This window comes from Caretta caretta, chromosome 2, assembly GCF_965140235.1.
Source record: "Caretta caretta isolate rCarCar2 chromosome 2, rCarCar1.hap1, whole genome shotgun sequence".
In the NCBI taxonomy this organism is placed as follows: domain Eukaryota; kingdom Metazoa; phylum Chordata; order Testudines; family Cheloniidae; genus Caretta; species Caretta caretta.
Genome location: NC_134207.1, coordinates 1,605,410 through 1,629,392, shown reverse-complemented (window position 1 = coordinate 1,629,392; position 23,983 = coordinate 1,605,410). Strand labels below are relative to the sequence as shown.

At 62.8% G+C, this 23,983-nt stretch overlaps 1 protein-coding gene across 1 annotated transcript in view; it reads left to right on the top strand.

Annotated features, from left to right (window-relative positions):
- The first annotated feature begins 3,799 nt into the window (after window positions 1–3,799).
- The window catches only part of OPLAH (5-oxoprolinase, ATP-hydrolysing), a 54,035-nt gene continuing 33,851 nt past the window's right edge, over window positions 3,800–23,983 (top strand). Inside the window, exons 1-14 of the mRNA XM_048837049.2 lie at window positions 3,800–4,210; window positions 5,151–5,342; window positions 9,040–9,154; window positions 9,443–9,566; window positions 9,896–10,091; window positions 10,501–10,666; window positions 10,933–11,071; window positions 14,195–14,262; window positions 14,343–14,611; window positions 15,218–15,330; window positions 17,288–17,458; window positions 18,160–18,297; window positions 22,195–22,333; window positions 22,874–22,986. Coding sequence (XP_048693006.2) covers window positions 4,037–4,210; window positions 5,151–5,342; window positions 9,040–9,154; window positions 9,443–9,566; window positions 9,896–10,091; window positions 10,501–10,666; window positions 10,933–11,071; window positions 14,195–14,262; window positions 14,343–14,611; window positions 15,218–15,330; window positions 17,288–17,458; window positions 18,160–18,297; window positions 22,195–22,333; window positions 22,874–22,986 — 2,117 coding nt within the window. The 5' untranslated portion in view covers window positions 3,800–4,036. The remainder of the gene's footprint in view (window positions 4,211–5,150; window positions 5,343–9,039; window positions 9,155–9,442; window positions 9,567–9,895; window positions 10,092–10,500; window positions 10,667–10,932; window positions 11,072–14,194; window positions 14,263–14,342; window positions 14,612–15,217; window positions 15,331–17,287; window positions 17,459–18,159; window positions 18,298–22,194; window positions 22,334–22,873; window positions 22,987–23,983) is intronic.

Here is a 23,983-nt window from a genome sequence, read left to right as displayed (position 1 = left end):
CGGAGGGTGGCAGGTGCCCCCTTGAGGCCAAAAGGCAGGACCAGGAACTCAAAGACCCCTATGTGGTGATGAGAGCAGATTTCACCCTGGCCTCTGGGTCTAAAGGCACCTTTCAGTTGCCTTTGGTGAGATCCATGGTAGTGAGGTAACGGGCTCACACAACTTGTCTAAAAAGAAAAGGAGGACTAGTGGCACCTTAGAGACTAACCAATTTATTTGAGCATGAGCTTTCGTGAGCTACAGCTCACTTCATCGGATGCATTCAGTGGAAAATACAGTGGGGAGATTTATATACACACAGAACATGAAAACCTGGGTGTTACCATACATACACACTGTAAGGATGAAGTGAGCTGTAGCTCACGAAAGCTCACGCTCAGATAAATTGGTTAGTCTCTAAGGTGCCACAAGTACTCCTTTTCTTTTTGCGAATACAGACTAACACGGCTGTTACTCTGAAAACTGTAAGGAGAGCGATCACTTAAGATGAGCTATTCCCAGCAGGAGAGCGGGGGGGGGGGGGGGGGCAGGGGAGGAGAAAACCTTTTGTAGTGATAAGGTGGGCCGTTTCCAGCAGTTAACAGGAACGTCCGAGGAGCCGGACGGGGGGGGGGGGGGGGGGGAATAAACATGGGATAAATAAACAATAAAGATGTCAAGAATTATAACATTCATAAACCAGTCGGAGAACACTTCAATCTCTTTGGTCGCTTGATTACAGACCTAAAAGTGGCAATTCTTCAACAAAAAAACTTCAAAAACAGACTCCAACGAGAGACTGCTGAATTGGAATTAATTTGCAAACTATACAATTAATTTAGGCTTGAATAGAGACTGGGAGTGGATGGGTCATTACACAAAGTAAAACTATCACTCCTAAAGTCAGCATGTCCCTGACCTCTCTCTCCAGGGTTACAGCAACGTTCAGCTGGGTCAGTCCAGAGCCCAGAGCTCTCTGACCCTTCTCTAGTCCCAGTCCAGAAGCCCAGCACTTAACCCCACCTGGCCCCTGCTCTGTCCTTTGTCCTTGTTCCCCAGGAAACCTGGTCACCTGGCCTCCTCCTCAACCCTTTGTTCTCCAGCTCATCACACCTGGCTGGCATCCTGCGGAGGATTGGTCATCCATGGTCGTCAGTTGCCAGGTACCAAATGTCCGGGCAATTGGAGTGGCCATTGTCTTTTCCTGGCTCTCCATGGGGCCAGGCCTAAGACAGCCTGGTGTCAGTCACACCTGGATCTCTGCAAAGAGTAAACAACCTTTCCCCCCCACCCAGTTAATCATGCAGCACATAGGGGAAACTGAGGCACACACAATACTCATCCAAAATATTATGAAAAATTCCCACTCTGTCACAAGAGGATTGAAGGTTAGAGCATAGTCCATTCTGCTTGGCCCAGAGACCAGCCAAGCTGCAGTGAACCCTTGGTTCAAGTTCTGACTGCCCCCCTGTCTGACCTCCGCTGGCAGACTCCTGATGAGAGCCCAGACTGTTTCCTGCAGCCATTGGCCATTATCTTTGAAAACTCATGTCGATCGGAGGAGGTCCTAGATGACTGGTAAAAGGCTAATGTAGTGCCCATCTTTAAAAAAGGAAAGGAGGAGGATCCGGGGAACTACAGGCCAGTCAGCCTCACCTCAGTCCCTGGAAAAATCATGGAGTAGGTCCTCTAGGAATCAATTCTGAAGCACTTACACGAGAGGAAAGTGATCAGGAACAGTCAGCATGGATTCACCAAGGGCAAATCATGCCTGACTAATCTAATTGCCTTCTATGACGAGATAACTGGCTCTGCGGATGAGGGGAAAGCGGTGGACGTGTTGTTCCTTGACTTTAGCAAAGCTTTTGACACGGTCTCCCACAGTATTCTTGCCAGCAAGTTAAAGAAGTATGGGCTGGATGAATGGACTATAAGGTGGATAGAAAACTGGCTAGATTGTCGGGCTCAACGGGTAGTGATCAATGGCTCCATGTCTAGTTGGCAGCCGGTATAAAGTGGAGTGCCCCAAGGGTCGGTCCTGGGGCCGGTTTTGTTCAATATCTTCATAAATGATCTGGAGGATGGTGTGGATTGCACCCTCAGCAAGTTTGCAGATGACACTAAACTGGGAGGAGAGGTAAATACGTTGGAGGGTAGGGATAGGATACAGAGAGCCCTAGACAAATTGGAGGATTGGGCCAAAAGAAATCTGATGAGGTTCAACAAGGACAAGTGCAGAGTCTTGCACTTAGGACGGAAGAACCCCATGCACAGCTACAGACTAGGGACCGTTCTGCAGAAAAGGACCTAGGGGTGACAGTGGACAAGAAGCTGGATATGAGTCAGCAGTGTGCCCTTGTTGCCAAGAAGGCCAATGGCATTTTGGGCTGTATAAGTAGGGGCATAGCCAGCAGATTGAAGGACGTGATCGTTCCCCTCTATTTGGCATTGGTGAGGCCTCATCTGGAGTACTGTGTCCAGTTTTGGGCCCCAAACTTCAAGAAGGATGTGGATAAATTGGAGAGAGTCCACCAGAGGGCAACAAAAATGATTAGGGGTCTGGAACACATGAGTTATGAGGAGAGGCTGAGGGAACGGGGATTGTTTAGTCTACGGAAGAGAAGAATGAGGGGGGATTTGATAGCTGCTTTCAACTACCTGAAAGGAGGTTCCAAAGAGGATGGCTCTAGACTGTTCTCAGTGGTAGCAGATGACAGAACGAGGAGTAATGGTCTCAAGTTCCAGTGGGGGAGATTTAGGTTGGATATTAGGAAAAACGTTTTCATATGAGGGTGGTGAAAGACTAGGGAGGTTACTTAGGGAGGTTGTAGAATCTCCTTCCTTAGAAGTTTTTGAGGTCAGGCTTGACAAAGCCCTGGCTGGGATGATTTAATTGAGGATCGGTCCTGTTTCGAGCAGGGGGTTGGACTAGATGACCTCCTGAGGTCCCTTCCAACCCTGATATTCTATGATTCTATGACTTGCCCCCCACCTCCCCAGTCATTAGATCTTGAGCTGGGAGATTATTGTTCAGCTTCCCAAAGGAGAGGCTGGGAAGTCCATGTTGCTCTGGGGCATTGGTGGCTGGTATCAATGTCCTGGCAGTTGGATTTGCCACTGGCTTTTCAGAGGGTCCAGTGATATAGGGAACAAGACCCAGACAGCTGGGTGCCACCCTCATCTATGACTGTTCGCCTGCCTGGAGAGCAAACAGCCGTTTCCCACCCCCAGGTAACAATGCAGCACACAGGGGAAACTGAGGCACACACAAGCCTCAAAATTATTACCAAAAAAATCCCACTTCATCGCACATCCTCAGCCATCCCTCCCCCTCCACACAGGCTGCACTGGCTCAGACAGTTTCCTGCAGCGCATTGCACCGACCGGGCCGCTCCCGCAGCTGCCCTGGCTCCCGGTAACCCGCTCCGGCCGCCGGCTGGCCGCAGGCAGGGGACCCGGGCCGGGGCCAGGCGAGCCCCCTGCGCTCGGCGCTGCACTCGCGAATCGGTCGCGCAGCGGAGCCCAGCCCCTGCGGGCAGCGAGGGGCGAATTCTGGCCGGGACGCAGCGCCCCCTCGCGGCGTGGGCAGTCTCTCCAGGCCGCGCGGAGAAGCTCGCGTGGGCTGGAGCCGGCAGCGGGGCTCGGCAGCCGCAGCGGTCGAAGCGCAGACAAGCCCCAGGGAGAGCCCCGGGCGCTCCCGGGTCCGCCGGAGGGAGCAGCGCAGCCGCCCCCGCTGGTTCCCCCCATCCAGCCTCGCCCCCTTCCCATCCAGCCCCGCCTCCTGGGCTCCCCGGCCAGGCCACAGCCCAGCCCCCCGGGAGCCCAGCCCTCGGCCCCGCGGCTCTCCGGTGCCAGGCGGCGCAGGGGCGGAGCAGGGGGCGGGGAGCGGCGCTGGGCCGGGCTAAGCCGGGGCCCGGGAGCCGGACCCGGCCGCTCACCCCAGGGCTCGTGCGGTGCCCCCGCGGCTCCTTCTCCTCTGCCCGGCCCTCTGGCTCCGGGGCTACCCCGGCACTTCCCCTGCGGCTGCCCCCGGGCCGTGCCCCGAAGGGACCCAGCCATGGCCGTGCCAAGCCCCAGCAAGTTCCAGTTCGCCATCGACCGCGGTGGCACCTTCACCGACATCTTTGCCCGCTGCCCCGGGGGGCGCGTCCGCGTGATGAAGCTGCTGTCCGAGGACCCGGCCAACTACCGCGATGCGCCCACGGAAGGCATCCGCCGCATCCTGCAGGAGGTGAGGGGCCGGGCACGGGGCGGCTGGCAGTGCCGGGGGGAGCCGTTCACAGCCCTAGGATGGTCTTGGCTAGGAGCGGGCACTGACCCCAGGGGCTCCGGAGGCAGAGATGCCCAGCCCCCTGGCTGGCAGCTGCATGCGCTGGCCCGGGCGCCGGGGGGCATGGTGGGGCGCAGACGCTGCGCTGGAGCACCCCAGTGGGCCCGTTCACTCCCCGCGGTCCGTTTGGCTCCTTTCCCCCCCGAGGCCCCGGTCAGCCCAGCGCACCGCCCAGGCCAGGAATGCACCTCAGCAGATCGGAGCGGGCGCCGTCTGACCAGCATCCTGCCCCCGGCTGCAGCCAAATTGGCCCCAATAGCCCGGAGCAGACTGGGCAGCCTCTCGCCCTGTCTGTCTCTTGCACGTCCCGCTGCCAGGATCGCAGCAGCATCCAGGCAGCCCGCATCCTGCCTGTGGCTCTGGCCCCGCAGAGTGAGCCTGGCCCATCTGGGAGGGGGTGGCCGTTTCTCCCTGGCCCAGCTGGGTTTGATGCAGGAAGGGGGCGCGGTGTGTGACACCCTGAGGGAGGCGCTCTCCTGACAGATCTGTCATGGTGGGGGCCCAGCACCCCCTGTTCTCCCTAAGGGGGTGCTGCCTGGCCTGGCTTTGCCTGAGGGAGGGGAGACCTTGGTTGTGCTGGGTCATGGCTCATGAAGGGCCCCCAAGGTTAGAGCCCTGGGCTGGGAAGCCAGGCTCCTGGGGTGTTTCCAGCTCTTCCACTGGCTCGCTGGATCACCTTGAACCAGTTCCTTCCCCTCTGAGCCTCAATTTCCCCATCAGCACTCTGGGGACAGTGACTCCCTTCTGCTGGGCTCATGGGCATGAGATGATCTGAGCTCCATGGAGGGGTGTTACTGGCTGTGGGAGGAGAGTGCCCCACAGTGACAGGAGCTTCCCCCAGGAATGCGGCATTCCCTTTCCCTGCGACCACCCCCTGGACACATCGCAGATAGAGTGGATCCGCATGGGGACCACGGTGGCCACCAACGCCCTGCTGGAGCGCAATGGGGAGCGGATTGCCCTGCTGATCACCAAGGGCTTCCGGGATCTCCTGCACATCGGCAACCAGGCTCGGCCCAGAATCTTTGATCTGGTGAGTCCCCAGCCCTGCCTCCTGTCTGTGTGCCTCTCCTGGGCCAGGCTGCTACTGCTGACATGACTTTGTATGGCCTTGGGTGCCAAGTGTGGCCAGGTCAAGGAGCTCCTGGGTCCAGGAGCATCTGGAATCTGGGCAGGATTCTCCTGCATGCTCTGTCTCTGAGTAAACCAGCCCCCCACTGCCCTCAGGGCCCCTTTCCCACATGCCAGGGGCAGCCGGGCAGGGCGGGGTATGTGCTGCACCTGGTGATTGGCTGGCACAGTTTGAGCGCACGCGGGGCACTCTCGTGAATCCAGCACGTGAGGCCCTGGGGGAGTCGCCCTTCGGGAGGGCCTTGTCCACTGACCCAGAGGATGTCCTTGGGAACCCAGTGCAAGGGGCCCATTGTTTGGAAGAAGCCTGGACTGGATTCCTCAGCTAATCTCTGGCTGCAGTACCCGCCCCCCTTTCTCTGCACTTGGCTGGCTGTGGGGCCACGTGGCAGCTGCGGCTGCTCCATCCCTCCCCACAGACCCTCCCAACTCTTGCTGGCAGTGGCTTTCCCCTGAGGCTCCCCTGCACTTTGTACATGGCCTGGATTGAGCCTTTAATCCCTGGAAAAAGAAGAGGAGGATTTGTGGCACCTTAGAGACTAACCAATTTATTTGAGCATCAGCTTTCGTGAGCTACAGCTCACTGCATCCGATGCATCCCAGAGAGCCCCAGTCCAGGCGCCTCCGTCACTGAGCACCCAGGGGTGGGGGTGGGGGGGCGGGGGCAGGGCGGGTGTGTCCTGGCTGTCGGCTCTGGTGTCTGTTCTAGATGGGAGGGTCTAGACTAAGCCACTGACTTCCTCCTGATGTGCCTCCCTTTGGGTACGTCCACACAGCAAACACAGCCGCGGCAGCAAGCCTTGGTGCTGGTCAGCTGACTCGGGCCCCCGGGCTCCCCACACAGTGTAGACGTTTGGCCTTGGGCTGAAGGCTAGGAATCGAGACCCCCCTGTCCCGCCTCTGCTGGGTCTCAGGGCCTGGCTGCAGCCCGAGCGGGCATAGTGCGGCCCAAGGCAGCTGCCCCGGGTCCTGAGATGGTGCCGCGGGTGTTTTGCTGTGTAGATGTGCCTTTAGCCTCTCTGGGGCAAGAGGGGTTAAACCAGGGGTGGGCAAACTTTTTGGCCTGAGGGCCGCATCGGGTTTCAGAAATTGTATGGAGGGCCGGATAGGGGAGGCTGTGCATCCCCAAACAGCCAGGCGTGGCCCGGCTCCTGCCACCTATCCGACCCCCCTTGCTTCTCGCCCCCTGATGGCCCCCCCCAGGACTCCTGCCCCATCCAACCCCCGCATTCCCTGTCCCCTCACGCCCACCCCTCCGGGACCCCTGCCCCATCCACCCCTCCCTGTCCCCTGACTGCCCCCACCGCCCGTTCAACCCCCCCTCTCCTTCCTGACTGCCTACCCCTGGGACCCCTGCCCCCATTCAACCCCCCCTGTTCCCTGCCCTCTGACCGTTCCGACCCCTATCACACCCCTGCCCACCACCCTGACCTCCCCTGCCCTCTATTCAACCCCCCGCTCTCTGCCCCCTCACCGCGCCGCCCAGAGCACCAGGACAGGCAGCCACGCCGCCCGTCTGGAGCTAGCCACTGACCGTGCAGCACAGAGACCAGGTCAGGCAGCCAGGCCGCGCAGCACACACCGGGTCAGGCTGGGCTCTGCAGCTGCACTGCCCCAGGAACTCGCCGCCTGTGACGATGTGACTCAGCAGGGAGGGGGGAGTGTTGACCTGGGAATGTGCCCTGGGGATGGGAGACCTGAGAGCCTGTCACCTGAGCCAGGAGGGGGAGGGGGAGGTGACACCTCTGCCCAGGAATGTGAACAGAGGCTGCAGCAGGGAACCTGCGGGGTGGGTTTAGTTGGCAGTTTGGAGGCTGGGGGGAGGAACACAGGGAACCCCAGGGCTGGGGTCTAAGCTCCCTGCTCCCCCAGAAGGACGTGATTGAGGGGTCCTGGTTGTACCCACAAGCTCTGTTGTGGACTGTGTTCCTGTTGTCCAATAAACCTTCTGTTTTACTGGCTGGCTGAGAGTCTCAGTGGATCCCAGGAAGAGGGGTGCAGGGCCTGGACTCCCCCACACTCCGTGACACCGCCCCCCTCCCAGAGCATCGCGCCGGTGGCCTAGTGAGCTGAGGCTGAGGAAGGGGGAACAGCAGGGGAGGGGCCAGGGATAGCTTCCCAGGCCAGGAGCTCAGGGGCCGGGCAGGAGGGTGTCCCGGCGTCCACAGGTGATGCTCTGGAACTGCTCCCTATGAAGCCGGCAGGACTCTGGGGAAGTCTCTCTGTGAGCAGCCTGTCTGCAGGACACACAGCTCACACAGCTTCCACCTTCCTAGGTCTGACCTCGGAGCATTCAGCATCCTCTGCCCCTCCGTGCGCTTCCCACAGCGAGTCCACCCAGGCGGGGTCCTGGGGAAGCCAGAGGGTCCTGCCCCCCAACTCTGCAGTCAGACGTGACTCTCAGCCAGCCAGTAAAACAGAAGGTTTATTAGACGACAGGAACATGGTCTAAAACAGAGCTTGCAGGTGCAGAGAACAGGACTCCTCAGCTGGGTCCATTTTGGGGGGCAGTGAGCCAGACAACCACGCCTGCACTTCACTCCATGTCCCGGCCAGCCCCAAACTGAAACCCCCTCCAGCCCCTCCTCCCCTGGGCTTTGTCCCTTTCCCGGGCCAGGAGGTCACCGGATTCCTTTGTTCTTCAACCCTTTAGCTCTCACCTTGCAGGGGGGAAGGGCCAGGCCATCAGTTGCCAGGAAACAGGGTGTCGGCCATTCTCTGTGTCCAGACCCCTGTGTACACCTGCCCTCTAGGGCTCTGCAATGATCATACACCCTTATCCCACCCCCTAGAGACTTAAGAACTGCCTAGGGGAAACTGAGGAACCCCCACACTATTCAGAGGAAACATTAAGAACAGTCCCGCTTTGTCACAGAGGGTCTTGTGGGCTGGGCTGTAGTTTGCTCACCCAGGTGTGACAGTGCCCTGGGACGCTGTGTTGGGAGAGAGCGATCAGAGTCCCGGAGCCCTGCACAGCCGTTCCTGGTGGGGCCCTGATTGACTGCAGCAAGGAGCCGGGTCTGGGGGGCGGGAGGCGCCTCCAGGACCACCTGGAAGAGGGGAGGAAATGAGGCTACTGAGGCTGAACCGGGGGCCTCACAGGCCAGGGGCTGGGCTGAGTCAGAGAGTCCTGGCGGGAGCAGGGCCTGGGGCTTGGCCCCTCTCCTGGGGCGGGCGGGTGGTGGGCAGGGAGCCCACCCTAGTGGGCGGGAGTTGTGGGGAGCTGGGGCAGCGCAGAGAGACCTGGGTCAGTGGGGTGCGGCAGGACGTGGCGGGCGGGGCTGCACAGACAGCAGCCTCACACCGGGAGCGGGGACCCCAATGCACCCCCCCCAGCCCCCGAGGGTTAGAGGGGTGGGGGGTGGCAGCAGGGGATCAGAAGTGATGGAGTGAACTGCAGCAAGGCGGGGGAGGATCAGCCCCCAGCCCCCCAGCCACTTCGCCCTGGCGGCCACCTGGGGGTGGGCGGGACAAGAGCCAATCCCTGGGTCTGCCCCAGACCATGTGGGAGCGCGTGCGACTGGCCCTGCCCTAGGGCTGGTCTCCACACTCCAGCCCCCCAGCCTGGCAGTGACTGGGCCCCTCTGTCGGGTCCCCAGGAGGTGGCAATGCCTGAGGTGCTGTATGAGGAGGTGGTCGAGGTGGACGAGCGGCTGATCCTGCACCACGCCAGCTGCCAGCTCCCCGGGGCCGACCCCGGCCAGGTGCTCCCAGGTTGGTGTTTGGAGCCAGGTGGAGGGGGGAGGTCAGGGCCGGCTGGACCTGGCTCGCTGCGTACCCAGAGCAGCGCCATGGAGGGGGTTCAGCTCGTGTCCCTTTGGTGTCTCCCCAATTACCCCTCCCCTCCCCCCCGCTCCCTGTCCTCAGCCAGTCCCCTCCCCACATTGCCCTGCTCTCTGTCCCTCTGCCCCATGGCCTCTGTGGGGGGGTGGGGGGGAAGCAGGATTGGGGATGCGGTTTGCAGGCGTGGGCCCCTCTACCGTGGCTCCATCCCCTCCCCAGGTGTGGTGGGGGATTCGCTGGTGGTGCAGCGCCCCGTGGACCTGGCCGCGCTGCGGAGAGACCTGCAGCGGCTGTTGGCGCAGGGGATCCGGAGCCTGGCCGTGGTGCTCCTGCACTCCTATGCGTGAGTTCCTCCGGGGGGGCGCTGGGCCCCACCCCACTCGCGGTGCTCAGAGCCAGTCGGGGCTGGAGCCTGCACCTCCAAAACCTGGGGAACAGGTCAGCCTTGTGCACCCCCACGCTGGGCACTGCACCCGGCTTGGTGCCCACTAGCGCCCCTGCTCAGCTGCTAGCATGGCCCTGCCCCAGGGGGCTGGGGACTCTCCTGTCTGGCTTTGGGTGGGGGTGCCTTGCTCTGGGGAAACTGGCGCCCCGCTGATTGCCGTATGGCTGGGGCAGCCCCGGCCCCACGGCTCTTCCCAGTCCCCTGACTCTTCTCTTTCTCCCTGGCAGCTGGCCAGCCCATGAGCAGCAAGTGGGGGCACTGGCCCAGGAGCTGGGCTTCCAGCACGTGTCTCTGTCATCCTCGGTGATGCCCATGGTGCGGGTGGTGCCACGCGGGTACACCGCCTGTGCCGATGCCTACCTGACCCCCTGCATTCGCCGCTACCTCGATGGCTTCTGCGCCAGCTTCACCCAGCAACTCCAGGTGAGCATGGCGGCACATCGCCTCCAGGGGCCTGCCATGCCCTGATTGCCCCAGCGGCTGGGCGGGCGTTGCCCTGAACAGCCCCCTGGCGCTGCCCCACCGACCCAGGCAGACATGGCTCTTCTCGCCTCCCCACACGGCCACCCCCGCTCCTCCACATGGACTCATCTGCTCCCCTCTTCTGTGCCTGGTCCGTGTCCCCATGCCAGGGCCCTCTCCCTGCCTGGGGCACGTCCCAGAGCCCCTCACCTGGCTCCAGCCTCTGTCCCAGGGCCCGTCCCAGTTCTGCTGGCCTTGTGAACCTGGCTGGGGACCCTGGTTCCCGTTCTGCCTCCTGCCCTCGGTCCATGCAGGGCCCCTCATCCCACCTGGCTCCAGGCTCACCTGCTCTCTCTGGCTCCCTCTGCAGGACACCCAGGTGCTCTTCATGCGCTCCGACGGGGGCCTGACCCCCATGGGGCAGTTCAGTGGCTCCCGGGCCATCCTGTCTGGCCCCGCTGGCGGCGTTGTGGGCTACGCGATCACCACCTACAGCCAGGAGGACAGGCAGCCTGTGATCGGCTTTGACATGGGAGGTGGGTGCGGCATGCAGGGGGGTCTCTCCCTGTGACTGGGGAGGGTCTGAGCTCCTTTGCACATGGCAGGGGGACGCTGGCTCCCCCAGATGGACTCCCCCAGGGCAGGTGAGGCCCGGCGCTGGGAGGGCGGGCGGGGAAGCTGGGATGTTGCCCTGCCCCGGGCAGGCTGCAGGCCCTGGGGATGGAGCCGGCTGCATGGAGCCAGCTCGGAGCCAGGCCCTGGCTGGGGCCTGGGGCAAGCGGCTGAGCTGTGACTCCTGCAGGCACCTCGACGGATGTCAGCCGCTACGCCGGCGAGTACGAGCATGTCTTCGAGGCAACCACGGCTGGGATCAGCATCCAGGCCCCCCAGCTGGACATCAATACCGTGGCGGCCGGCGGCGGCTCCATGCTCTTCTTCCGGTGGGTGCCTGCCTGCGGCCGTGCCCCCGCACAGCCCCTTCCCTGGCCTGCCGCTCCTGGGGAGCCTTCCCCCAGCGGTGGGGTTCAGGGACCCCCGCTGGCTTGGGGGGGCTCGAACAGCCAGTCCTGCTGCTGTGGCCCCCTGACTCCCCTTACAAAGGGGGTGAGCCTCCCACAGCCCTCAGTGGCACCCACTCCAGGCCTAGCAGCCCCAGTCCTGCTTGTGGGCCGGGAGAGGGCCCCCGAGTGCGGGGTTGGGGCTGGGAGCCGAATGGCAAGGGCACTGTGGGCTGGCTCTGGGGGTGCTTTGCCTGCTGCTCAAGGGACTGTTTGGGCCTTGCGCTCTGACGTTCCTGGCCCGAGGGGCTGTGCTTGTCTGAGCTTCAGCATCCGGCCCCTGGACATCGGCCACTCGTGGCTCGCAGCAGAGCCGGCCTGGTTCCAGCCCCGTCCCGGCTCCTTCTCCCCTCCCCACAGCTAAGCAGTGTCAGGGCAGCTCTGAGACCTACACACGCTCGGCTACTGCTGGGAGCAGTGCTGCACCCCATTTCCCCCCAAAAGGGGGCGCTCTCCCCTGCGTCAGCGCAGACCCCAATGCCCCAGCCTGGCGCTAGGGGCGGGTGCTGCCGGGCGGGAGGGGCTCAGTAGGGGGCGCTCTCCCCCGGGTCTGACCCCGATGCCCCAGCCTGGCGCTAGGGGCGTGTGCTGCCGGGCGGGGGGTGGCTCAGTAGGGGGCGCTCTCCCCCGGGTTTGTCTCCGATGCCCCAGCCTGGCGCTAGGGGCGTGTGCTGCCCGGGGGGGCTCAGTAGGGGGCGCTCTCCCCCGGGTCTGACCCCGATGCCCCAGCCTGGCGCTAGGGGCGTGTGCTGCCGGGGGGGGGCTCAGTAGGGGGCGCTCTCCCCCGGGTCTGACCCCAATGCCCCAGCCTGGCGCTAGGGGCGTGTGCTGCCAGGCGGGGGGGGCTCAGTAGGGGGCGCTCTCCCCTGGGTCTGACCCCAATGCCCCAGCCTGGCGCTAGGGGTGTGTGCTGCCCGGGGGGGGCCCAGTAGGGGGCGCTCTCCCCTGGGTCTGTCCCAATATCCCAGCGTGGCACTAGGGGCGTGTGCTGCCGGGCGGGGGGGACTCAGTAGGGGGCGCTCTCCCCCGGGTCTGACCCCGATGCCCCAGCCTGGCGCTAGGGGCATGTGCTGCCAGGCGGGGGGGGGCTCAGTAGGGGGCGCTCTCCCCTGGGTCTGACCCCGATGCCCCAGCCTGGCGCTAGGGGCGTGTGCTGCCGGGCGGGAGGGGCTCAGTAGGGGGTGCTCTCCCCTGGGTCTGACCCTGATGCCCCAGCCTGGCGCTAGGGGCGTGTGCTGCTGGGCGGGGGGGGCTCAGTAGGGGGCGCTCTCCCCTGGGTCTGACCCCGATGCCCCAGCCTGGTGCTAGGGGCGTGTGCTGCTGGGCGGGCCTCAGTAGGGGGCGCTCTCCCCTGGGTCTGACCCCAATGCCCCAGCCTGGCGCTAGGGGCGTGTGCTGCTTGGCGGGAGGGGCTCAATAGGGGGCGCTGTCCCCTGGGTCTGACCCTGATGCCCCGGCCTGGTGTAGGGGCGGGTGCTGCCGGGCGGGGGGGGCTCAGTAGGGGGCGCTCTCCCCTGGGTTTGTCTCTGATGCCCCAGCCTGGCGCTAGGGGCGTGTGCTGCCAGGCGGGGGGGCTCAGTAGGGGGCGCTCTCCCCTGGGTTTGTCTCTGATGCCCCAGCCTGGCGCTAGGGCCGTGTGCTGCCAGGCGGGGGGGCTCAGTAGGGGGCGCTCTCCCCTGGGTCTGACCCCGATGCCCCAGCCTGGTGCTAGGGGCGTGTGCTGCCGGGCGGGAGGGGCTCAGTAGGGGGCGCTCTCCCCCGGGTCTGACCCCAATGCCCCAGCCTGGCGCTAGGGGTGTGTGCTGCCGGGCGGGGGGGGGCTCACTAGGGGGCGCTCTCCCCCGGGTCTGACCCCGATGCCCCAGCCTGGCGCTAGGGGCGTGTGCTGCTGGGTGGGCCTCAGTAGGGGGCGCTCTCCCCTGGGTCTGACCCCGATGCCCCAGCCTGGCGCTAGGGGCGTGTGCTGCTGGGCGGGCCTCAGTAGGGGGCGCTCTCCCCCGGGTCTGTCCCCGAGGCCCCAGCCTGGCGCAAATGAATTTGCAAATGAATTCCAAATGGACACAAATCAGATGTCAAGAATTATAACATTCATAAACCAGTCGGAGAACACTTCAATCTCTCTGGTCACACAATCACAGACATGAAGGTCGCTATCTTAAAATAAAAAAACTTCAAATCCAGACTCCAGCGAGAAACTGCTGAATTGGAATTCATTTGCAAATTGGATACTATTAATTTAGGCTTAAATAGAGACTGGGAGTGGCTAAGTCATTATGCAAGGTAGCCTGTTTCCTCTTGTTTTTTCCTACCCCCCCCCCCCCCCAGATGTTCTGGTTTAACTTGGATTTAAACTTGGAGAGTGGTCAGTTTAGATGAGCTATTACCAGCAGGAGAGTGAGTTTGTGTGTGTATGGGGGTGGGGGGATGTGAGAAAACCTGGATTTATGCAGGAAATAGCCCGACTTGATTATGTAAAGAGTTGTCACTTTGGATGGGCTAGCACCAGCAGGAGAGTGAATTTGTGTGGGGGGGTGGAGGGTGAGAAAACCTGGATTTGTGCTGGAAATGGCCCACCTGTTGATCACTTTAGATAAGCTATTACCAGCAGGACAGTGGGGTGGGAGGAGGTATTGTTTCATATTCTCTGTGTATATATAAAGTCTGCTGCAGTTTCCACAGTATGCATCCGATGAAGTGAGCTGTAGCTCACGAAAGCTCATGCTCAAATAAATTGGTTAGTCTCTAAGGTGCCACAAGTCCTCCTTTTCTTTTTGTGTTCATTGGAGATCTCCTGGTACTTCCCGGGGCTGGCGCGTGACCCGCACTGTCCCTGCCTGGGTCTGATCTAGGTCACCCTTTTCCTTCCTCTTGCCCATGTGCCCTCAGCTGGGCACAGGGTTCTCCTTCACTCCCTGCCCCAAACTGCAGGGCGATGCCGCTGCATGGGCCTCCCGTGCCTGCCCGGGGCCGTGCTGCAGTAACGCCTCCTCCTTCTCTCCCCACCAGGTCCGGGCTGTTTGTGGTTGGTCCCGAGTCCGCGGGGGCCCATCCTGGCCCCGCCTCCTACAGGAAGGGTGAGGCCGGGGCTCTGCTGTGCCGGGGCGTGTCTGGGTGGGCTGGCGAGTGGCAGCGACTGACCCCCTTGTCTTTGCAGGGGGGCCCCTGACAGTGACTGATGCCAACCTTTGTCTGGGCCGCCTGCTGCCCCATTACTTCCCCCACATCTTTGGGCCGGGTGAGGACCAGCCGCTCTCGCGGGACGCCGCCCTGCAGGGCTTCCAGGAGCTCACTGCCCACGTGAATGCCTTCCCGGCCAGCCAGGCGCCGGGCCCCCACCCCTCTCTCACTGTGGAGGAGGTGGCCATGGGCTTCATCCAGGTGGCCAATGAGGCCATGTGCCGGCCCATCCGCTCCCTGACCCAGGTAGGGGCAGGGCAGTGCTGCAGCCCATCAGCCCCAGGATGGTGACATCTGCCCCCTCGTCTCCGCGGAGCTGGCAGGGCATCTCCCCCCACCCTGGGAAAATGCCCAGGAGTCCCCCACCCCTGCTCCCCTGCCAGCACTGGGAGCAGAGCCAGGGGCTGTGCATGGACAGCTCCTGGCTCTGCCGGGGCCCCGGCGCTCCCCGGTGTTACGTGCAGTGCTGAGCCCAGGGGAAGGCTCAGGCCAGGCTGGTGACTCTGGCCAAGTGCAGCCGCATCCTGCCTGCGGGAGAGAGAAGGTTCCCCAGGACTTGTTCCTGGGGGTGGGGAAGGTTTCCTGGGGCTCGCTCTCAGTTCCCTGGCCGGGGGTGGGGATGGTTCCTGGCTCTTGCCAGGGGGGCTCAGTTCCTGGGGGTGGGGGCGGGGAGGGGTTGGTTCCCTGGGTCTGCTCTGGGGCGGGGAGCTCTGTTCCCCGGGGGGGTTGGTTCCCTGGGTCTCGCCTGGGCAGGGGGCCTCTGTTTGCCGGGGGAGGGGTTGGGTCCCTGAGCCGGGGCGGGGGGGCTCGGTTTGATGTCCCTGTGGGTGACGCTTCCTCTGGTTCTGGTAGGCGAGGGGCCACGATACCTCGCGCCACGTGCTGGCCTGCTTCGGGGGCGCAGGAGGGCAGCACGCCTGCGCCATTGCCCGTGCGCTGGGCATGAAGAGGGTGTTCATTCACAAGTACGTACCGGGGAGCTGGGGCAGGCGCTGGGAGTGGGGGGCTGGGGGGAGCTGGGCGCTGGGAGTGGGGGGCTGGGGGGAGCTGGGCCAGGTGCTGGGAGTGGGGGGCTGGGGGGAGCTGGGTGCTGGGAGTGGGGGGCTGGGGGGAGCTGGGCGCTGGGAGTGGGGGGACGGGGGGAGCTGGGCGCTGGGAGTGGGGGGACGGGGGAAGCTGGGCGCTGGGAGTGGGGGGCTGGGGGGAGCTGGGCGCTGGGAGTGGGGGGATGGGGGAAGCTGGGCGCTGGGAGTGGGGGGATGGGGGGAGCTGGGGCAGGTGCTGGGAGTGGGGGGCTGGGGGAAGCTGGGCGCTGGGAGTGGGGGGCTGGGGGAAGCTGGGCGCTGGGAGTGGGGGGATGGGGGGAGCTGGGCTGGGCGCTGGGAGTGGGGGAAGCTGGGCGCTGGGAGTGGGGGACAGGGGGAGCTGGGCCGGGTGCTGGGAGTGGGGGACGGGGGAGCTGGGCCGGGTGCTGGGAGTGGGGGACGGGGGAGCTGGGCCGGGTGCTGGGAGTGGGGGGACGGGGGGAGATGGGCCGGGTGCTGGGAGTGGGGGGACGGGGGGAGCTGGGCCGGGCACTGAGCGGGGGAACATGGGGGGAGCTGGGCCGGGCGCTGGGAATGGGGGGACGGGGGGAGAAGGGCTGGGAGTGGGGGCCTGGGGGGAGCTGGGCCGGGCGCTGGGAGTGGGGTGACGGCGGGAGCTGGGCAGGGCGCTGGGAGTGGAGGGATGGGGGGAGAAGGGCTGGGAGTGGGGGCCTGGGGGGAGCTGGGCTGGGCGCTGGGAGTGGGGGGATGGGGGGAGCTGGGCCGGGCGCTGGGAGTGGGGGAACGGGGGGAGCAGGGCCGGGCGCTGGGAGTGGGGGGACGGGGGGAGAAGGGCCGAGTGCTGGGGATGGTGGGAGCTGGGCTGGGCACTGAGCGGGGGAACCTGGGGGGAGCTGGGCCGGGCGCTGGGGGTGGGGTGACGGCGGGAGCTGGGCAGGGCGCTGGGAGTGGGGTGACGGCGGGAGCTGGGCAGGGCGCTGGGAATGGGGGGTCGGGGGGAGAAGGGCCGAGCGCTGGGAATGGGGGGACGGGGGGAGCTGGGCCGGGCGCTGGGAGTGGGGTGACGGCGGGAGCTGGGCTGGGCGCTGGGAGTGGGGGGATGGGGGGAGCTGGGCTGGGCACTGAGTGGGGGAACCTGGGGGGAACTGGGCTGGGCGCTGGGAGTGGGGTGACGGGGGGAGCTGGGACGGGTGCTGGGAGTGGGGGGATGGGGGGAGAAGGGCCGGGCGCTGGGAATGGGGGGATGGGGGGAGCTGGGCTGGGCACTGAGCGGGGGAACCTGGGGGGAACTGGGCCGGGCGCTGGGAGTGGGGGGAGCAGGGCCGGGCGCTGGGAGTGGGGGAACGGGGGGAGCTGGGACGGGTGCTGGGAGTGGGGGGACGGGGGGAGAAGGGCCGGGCGCTGGGAATGGGAGGATGGGGGGAGCTGGGCTGGGCACTGAGCGGGGGAACCTGGGGGGAGCAGGGCTGGGCGCTGGGAGTGGGGGGATGGGGGAAGCAGGGCCAGGTGCTGGGAGTGGGGGACAGGGGGAGCAGGGCCGGGCGCTGGGAGTGGGGGACAGGGGGAGCTGGGCAGGGCGCTGGGAGTGGGGAGACGGGGGGAGCTGGGCCGGGCACTGAGCGTGGGAACCTGGGGGGAGCAGGGCTGGGCGCTGGGAGTGGGGGGATGGGGGAAGCAGGGCCAGGTGCTGGGAGTGGGGGACAGGGGGAGCTGGGCAGGGCGCTGGGAGTGGGGGGACGGGGGGGAGCCTGTGGTTCCTGCGTAGCTGGACCCGCGCCCTGGGACTGGCCAGGGGCCGCTCTGCCCGGCTCAGGGTGCCCCCCGCCGCGTTGCCCTGAGGACCGAGCTGGAGCCCTCACGCCGGGTCTCCTTGCAGGCACAGCGGGATCCTGTCGGCCTACGGCCTGGCCCTGGCGGACGTGGTGCACGAGGCCCAGGAGCCCTGCTCCCTGCGCTACGGGCCCGAGGCCTATGCCCAGCTGGACGAGCGCCTGGCGGCGCTGGAGACCGAGTGTGTGCGGGCCCTGCAGGCCCAGGGCTTCCCCAGGTACCCGCCCCACTGGCCCAGGGCTGCCCACCGGGGTCTGGAGCTGGGGTGCTGCCGGCTGGACGCCCCGAGGAGGAAGCACTGGGTGCTGCAGGGATCAGGAGGGGCCCGTCACCCTCTGCCCCGGGGTTTGCATCAGCACCTCCCACTGCTTTCTCCGGGCGGGCAGGTGCGGGCTCTCGGGTGGGGGGCGGGCTCTTGGGGGGTGGGCAGATGGGCTCTCTAGCACTCAGCAGGCAGGCGGGCTTTCAGGGGGGCGGGCGGGCTCTCTGGCGGGGGGACGGGCTCTCGGGGGGCGAGGGAGCTTTCAGGAGGGCGGGCGGGCTCTCTGGCGGGGGGACGGGCTCTCGGGGGGCGAGGGAGCTTTCAGGGGGGCGGGCGGGCTCTCTGGCGGGGGGACGGGCTCTCGGGGGGCGAGGGAGCTTTCAGGGGGGCGGGCGGGCTCTCTGGCGGGGGGACGGGCTCTCGGGGGGGCGAGGGAGCTTTCAGGGGGGCGGGCGGGCTCTCTGGCGGGGGGACGGGCTCTCGGGGGGCGAGGGAGCTTTCAGGGGGGCGGGTGGGCTCTCTGGCGGGGGGACGGGCTCTCGGGGGGCGGGGGAGCTTTCAGGGGGGCGGGTGGGCTCTCTAACACGCAGCAGGCGGGTGGGCTCTCTGTCTAGAAAACGCCCCCCCCCGCAGCTAACCTCTCCCTCCCCACCCAGGTCTCAGATCCGCACGGAGCCCTTCCTGCACCTGCGCTATGAGCGCACAGACTGTGCCCTCATGTGCTCGGCCAAGGGGCACCCGGCCACGTCCGATTCCTGCCGGGCCGGGGACTTCCGCGCCGCCTTCTCCAGCAGGTGGGTGTCCCTTGCCCCACGCAGGGGCCTGGGCCTCTCCTTCCCCCTGGCAGCATTGGGGCTGCGGCTGCCATCCCTTCGGGCAGGGGCCTGCCTAGGCCCTGGGGAGAGGAGTTGCTGCCCTGTGCTTCTCCCAGAATGACTGATGTGCACCGTGGCACGATCCTGAGGGCCCTGGGCTTAATCACAGAATCCGAGAAGATCAGGGTTGGAAGGGACCTCAGGAGGTCATCTAGTCCAACCCCCTGCTCAAAGCAGGACCAATCCCCAACTAAATCATCCCAGCCAGGGCTTTGTCAAGCCTGACCTTAAAAACCTCTATGGAAGGAGATTCCACCGCCTCCCTAGGTAACGCATTCCAGTGTTTCACCACCCTCCTAGTGAAATAGTGTTTCCGAATATCCAACCTAGACCTCCCCCACTGCAACTTGAGACCATTACTCCTCGTTCTGTCATCTGCCACCACTGAGAACAGTCTAGATCCATCCTCTTTGGAACCCCCTTTCAGGTAGTTGAAAGCAGCTATCAAATCCCCCCTCATTCTTCTCTTCCGCAGACTAAACAATCCCATTTCCCTCAGCCTCTCCTCATAAGTTATGTGTTCCAGACCCCTAATCATTTTTGTTGCCCTTCGCTGGACTCTCCCCAATTTCTCCACATCCTTCTTGTAGTGTGGGGCCCAAAACTGGACACAGTACTCCAGATGAGGCCTCACCAGTGTCAAATAGAAGGGAACGATCACGTCCCTCGATCTGCTGGCAATGCCCCTACTTATACAGCCCAAAATGCCATTGGCCTTCTTGGCAACAAGGGCACACTGTTAACTCCTATCCAGCTTCTCGTCCACTGTAACCCCTAGGTCCTTTTTTGCAGAACTGCTGCCGAGCCATTCGGTCCCTAGTCTGTAGCGGTGCATGGGATTCTTCCGTCCTAAGTGCAGGACTCTGCCCTTGTCCTTGTTGAACCTCATCAGATTTCTTTTGGCCCAATCCTCCAATTTGTCTAGGTCCCTCTGTATCCTATCCCTCCCCTCCAGCATATCTACCTCTCCTCCCAGTTTAGTGTCATCTGCAAACTTGCTGAGGGTGCAATCCACGCCATCCTCCAGATCATTAATGAAGATATTGAACAAAACCGGCCCCAGGACCAACCCTTGGGGCACTCCACTTGATACCGGCTGCCAACTAGACATGGAGCCATTGATCACTACCCGTTGAGCCCAATGATCTAGCCAACTTTCTATCCACCTTATGGTCCATTCATCCAGCCCATACTTCTTTTAACTTACTGGCAAGAATACTGTGGGAGACCGTGTCAAAAGCTTTGCTAAAGTCAAGGAACAACACGTCCACTGCTTTCCCCTCATCCACAGAGCCAGTTATCTCGTCATAGAAGGCAATTAGATTAGTCAGGCATGAATTGCCCTTGGTGAATCCATGCTGACTGTTCCTGATCACTTTCCTCTCGTGTAAGTGCTTCAGAATTGATTCCTTGAGGACCTGCTCCATGATTTTTCCAGGGACTGAGGTGAGGCTGACTGGCCTGTAGTTCCCAGGATCCTCCTCCTTCCCTTTTTTAAAGATGGGCACTACATTAGCCTTTTTCCAGTCATCCGGGACTTCCCCAGATCTCCATGAGTTTTCAAAGATAATGGCCAATGGCTCTGCAATCACATCCGCCAACTCCTTTAGCACCCTCGGTTGCAGCGCATCTGGCCCCATGGACTTGTGCTCGTCCAGCTTTTCTAAATAGTCCTGAACCACTTCTTTCTCCACAGAGGGCTGGTCACCTCCTCCCCATGCTGTGCTGCCCAGTGCAGTATTCTGGGAGCTGACCTTGTTTGTGAAGACAGAGGCAAAAAAAGCATTGAGAACATTCGCTTTTTCCACATCCTCTGTCACTAGGTTGCCTCCGCCATTCAGTGAGGGGCCCACACTTTCCTTGACTTTCTTCTTGTACCTGAAGAAACCCTTCTTGTTACTCTCAACATCTCTTGCTAGCTGCAACTCCAGGTGTGATTTGGCCTTCTTGATTTCACTCCTGCAAGCCTGAGCAATATTTTTATACTCTTCCCTGGTCATTTGTCCAATCTTCCACTTCTTGTAAGCTTCTTTTTTGTGTTCAAGATCAGCAAGGATTTCACTGTTAAGCCAAGCTGGTCGCCTGCCATATTTACTATTCTTTCTCCACATAGGGATGGTTTGTTTCTGCAACCTCAATAAGGATTCTTTAAAATATAGCCAGCTCTCCTGGGATGATTTCGCTGGGGATTGAATCATAGAATCATAGAATATCAGGGTTGGAAGGGACCTCAGGAGGTCATCTAGTCCAGCCCCCTGCTCAAAAGCAGGAACCATCCCAAATTAAATCATCCCAGCCAGGGCTTTGTCAAGCCTGATCTTAAAAACTTCTAAGGAAGGAGATTCCACCACCTCCCTAGGCAACGGATTCCAGTGTTTCACCACCCTCCTAGTGAAAAAGTTTTTCCTAATATCCAACCTAAACCTCCCCCACGGCAACTTGAGACCATTACTCCTTGTTCTGTCCTCTTCCACCACTGAGAATAGTCTAGAACCATCTTCTCTGGAACCCCCTCTCAGGTAGTTGAAAGCAGCTATCAAATCCCCCCTCATTCTTCTCTTCCGCAGACTAAACAATCCCATTTCCCTCAGCCTCTCCTCATAAGTCATGTGTTCCAGACCCCTAATCATTTTTCTTGCCCTTCGCTGGACTCTTTCCAATTTATCCACATCCTTCTTGTAGTGTGGGGCCCAAAACTGGACACAGTACTCCAGATGAGGCCTCACCAATGTCGAATAGAGGGGGACGATCACGTCCCTCGATCTGCTCGCTATGCCCCTACTTATACATCCCAAAATGCCATTGGCCTTCTTGGCAACAAGGGCACACTGCTGACTCATATCCAGCTTCTTGTCCACTGTCACCCCTAGGTCCTTTTCCGCAGAACTGCTGCTGAGCCATTCGGTCCCTAGTCTGTAGCTGTGCATTGGGTTCTTCCGTCCTAAGTGCAGGACTCTGCACTTATCCTTATTGAACCTCATCAGATTTCTTTTGGCCCAATCCTCCAATTTGTCTAGGTCCCTCTGTATCCTATCCCTGCCCTCCAGCGTATCTACCACTCCTCCCAGTTTAATATCATCCGCAAATTTGCTGAGAGTGCAATCCACACCATCCTCCAGATCATTTATGAAGATATTGAACAAAACCGGCCCCAGGACCGACCCCTGGGGCACTCCACTTGACACTGGCTGCCAACTAGACATGGAGCCATTGATCACTACCCGTTGAGCCCGACAATCTAGGCAACTTTCTACCCACCTTGTAGTCCATTCATCCAGCCCATACTTCTTTAACTTGCTGACAAGAATACTGTGGGAGATCGTGTCAAAAGCTTTGCTAAAGTCAAGATACAATACATCCATTGGTCCTGCTTTGAGCAGGGGGTTGGACTAGATGACCTCCTGAGGTCCCTTCCAACCCTGATATTCTGTGATTCTATGTATGACTCCTTTCCCACTCATGTTATTCTCCCAAGGGATCCTGCACATCAGTTCCCTGAGGGAGTCAAAGTCTGCTTTTCTGAAGTCCAGGGTCTGTATTCTGCTGCTCTCCTTTCTTCCCTGTGTCAGGATCCTGAACTCGACCATCTCATGGTCACTGGACACCTGAGGGTTAGTGGGCAGCAACTACCCAGGGCTCGCTGGAGACTTGCCTTGTGTCTGCCAGGCCACTGCCCCTGCCCCACCTGTGGCCCAGAGGAGCCCTGCCTTGCAAGGGGTGCAGCGGGGCTTGTTCTCAGCCACATGCCGGGCTGGTGGGCATCTCTGCAGCCCCGGTGCAGCGTGTGTCTGGGGTAACGGCTGCCTGGCCCTGCAGGTACCTGAAAGAGTTTGGCTTCACCATCCCCGGGCGCCCTGTGGTGGTGGATGATGTGCGGGTGCGAGGCACTGGGAGCACCGGGATTGGTCAGGACGAGCCAGTCGCGGCCAGCGGCAGACCTGCCCGTGTGGAGACGGTGAGACCGAGGGAGCAGCGCTCTCCCGTCCCGCCGTGAGCGCCCCCCACCCTAGGGCAGTGGAGAGGGGGTTGCTCCCTCCCTGCCTAGGGGCAGGTGGGCTCTGGGATGCGGCAGCACCTCTCCCAGGGCAAACCCACAAGCCCCTGCCTGTCAGTGATCTGCTGGTCCTCCCGCATGCCCTGCCTCGGAGCAGATCCCGGGGGCTCAGCTTTTCCCAGAGAGGGGGCGGCACGATGGGCACCTCTCCTGCGCACCACAGGCCCGTGGGGCGCTGAATGCAGGGAGGGCAGGCTGCCTGGGGCCCAGGCGTGCTCTGACTGCGCTGAGCCATGGCCTGTGGGTCCAGATGGCTCCTCTGGGGCAGGGCAGCATCAGTGCCTGGCCCATGGCCCCACAATCTGAACTGCTGAGACAATGGCTCCAGCTATGCCAGGGGGTGGGGGAGGGGGTTCCCTGTTAAGTGATGCACAACAGGGCGGGGTTGGGGGAACCTGGGCCCAGGCACTCTCAGGGCATCCCCTTTTTCTCCCTGGCCAGGTGACCCGCTGCTATTTCACCGATGGCTACCTGGACACCTGCGTGTACCTGCTGGAGGATCTGTCCTGGGACCACTCCATCCCCGGCCCCAGCATCATCATTGATAAGAACAGGTAGGAGGAGAGGTAGATGGAGCCCGGACATATGAGTTCTATTCCCATCACTGCGGGGAGAGCCTGGGCCAATGGTGAAAGCAGGACGCTGGGCATAAGGACGCCTGGGAGCTGTGCCCGGTGTTGAGAGGGGAGAGCTGGGCCGGGCTGAGAGGGGTGGTCAGCGCTCCTGGGTGCTGTGCCCGGTGTCGAGAGGGGAGAGCTGGGCCGGGCTGAGATGGGTGGTCAGCGCTCCTGGGTGTTGTGCCCGGTGTCAAGAGGGGAGAGCTGGGCTGGGCTGAGATCGATGGTCAGCGCTCCTGGGTGTTGTGCCCGGTGTCGACAGGGGAGAGCTGGGCCGGGCTGAGATGGGTGGTCAGCGCTCCTGGGTGCTCTGCCCGGTGTCGAGAGGGGAGAGCCGGGCCGGGCTGAGAGGGGTGGTCAGTGCTCCTGGGTGCTGTGCCCGGTGTCGACAGGGGAGAGCTGCGCCGGGCTGAGATGGGTGGTCAGCGCTCCTGGGTGTTGTGCCCGGTGTCGAGAGGGGAGAGCTGGGCTGGGCTGAGATCGATGGTCAGCGCTCCTGGGTGCTGTGCCCGGTGTCGAGAGGGGAGAGCCGGGCCGGGCTGAGATGGGTGGTCAGCGCTCCTGGGTGCTGTGCCCGGTGTCGAGAGGGGAGAGCCGGGCCGGGCTGAGAGGGGTGGTCAGTGCTCCTGGGTGCTGTGCTCGGTGTCGACAGGGGAGAGCTGGGCCGGGCTGAGATGGGTGGTCAGCGCTCCTGGGTGCTGTGCCCGGTGTCGAGAGGGGAGAGCCGGGCCGGGCTGAGAGGGGTGGTCAGTGCTCCTGGGTGCTGTGCTCGGTGTCGAGAGGGGAGAGCCGGGCCGGGCTGAGAGGGGTGGTCAGTGCTCCTGGGTGCTGTGCCCGGTGTCGACAGGGTAGAGCCGGGCCGGGCTGAGAGGGGTGGTCAGTGCTCCTGGGTGCTGTGCTCGGTGTCGAGTGGGGAGAGCCGGGCCGGGCTGAG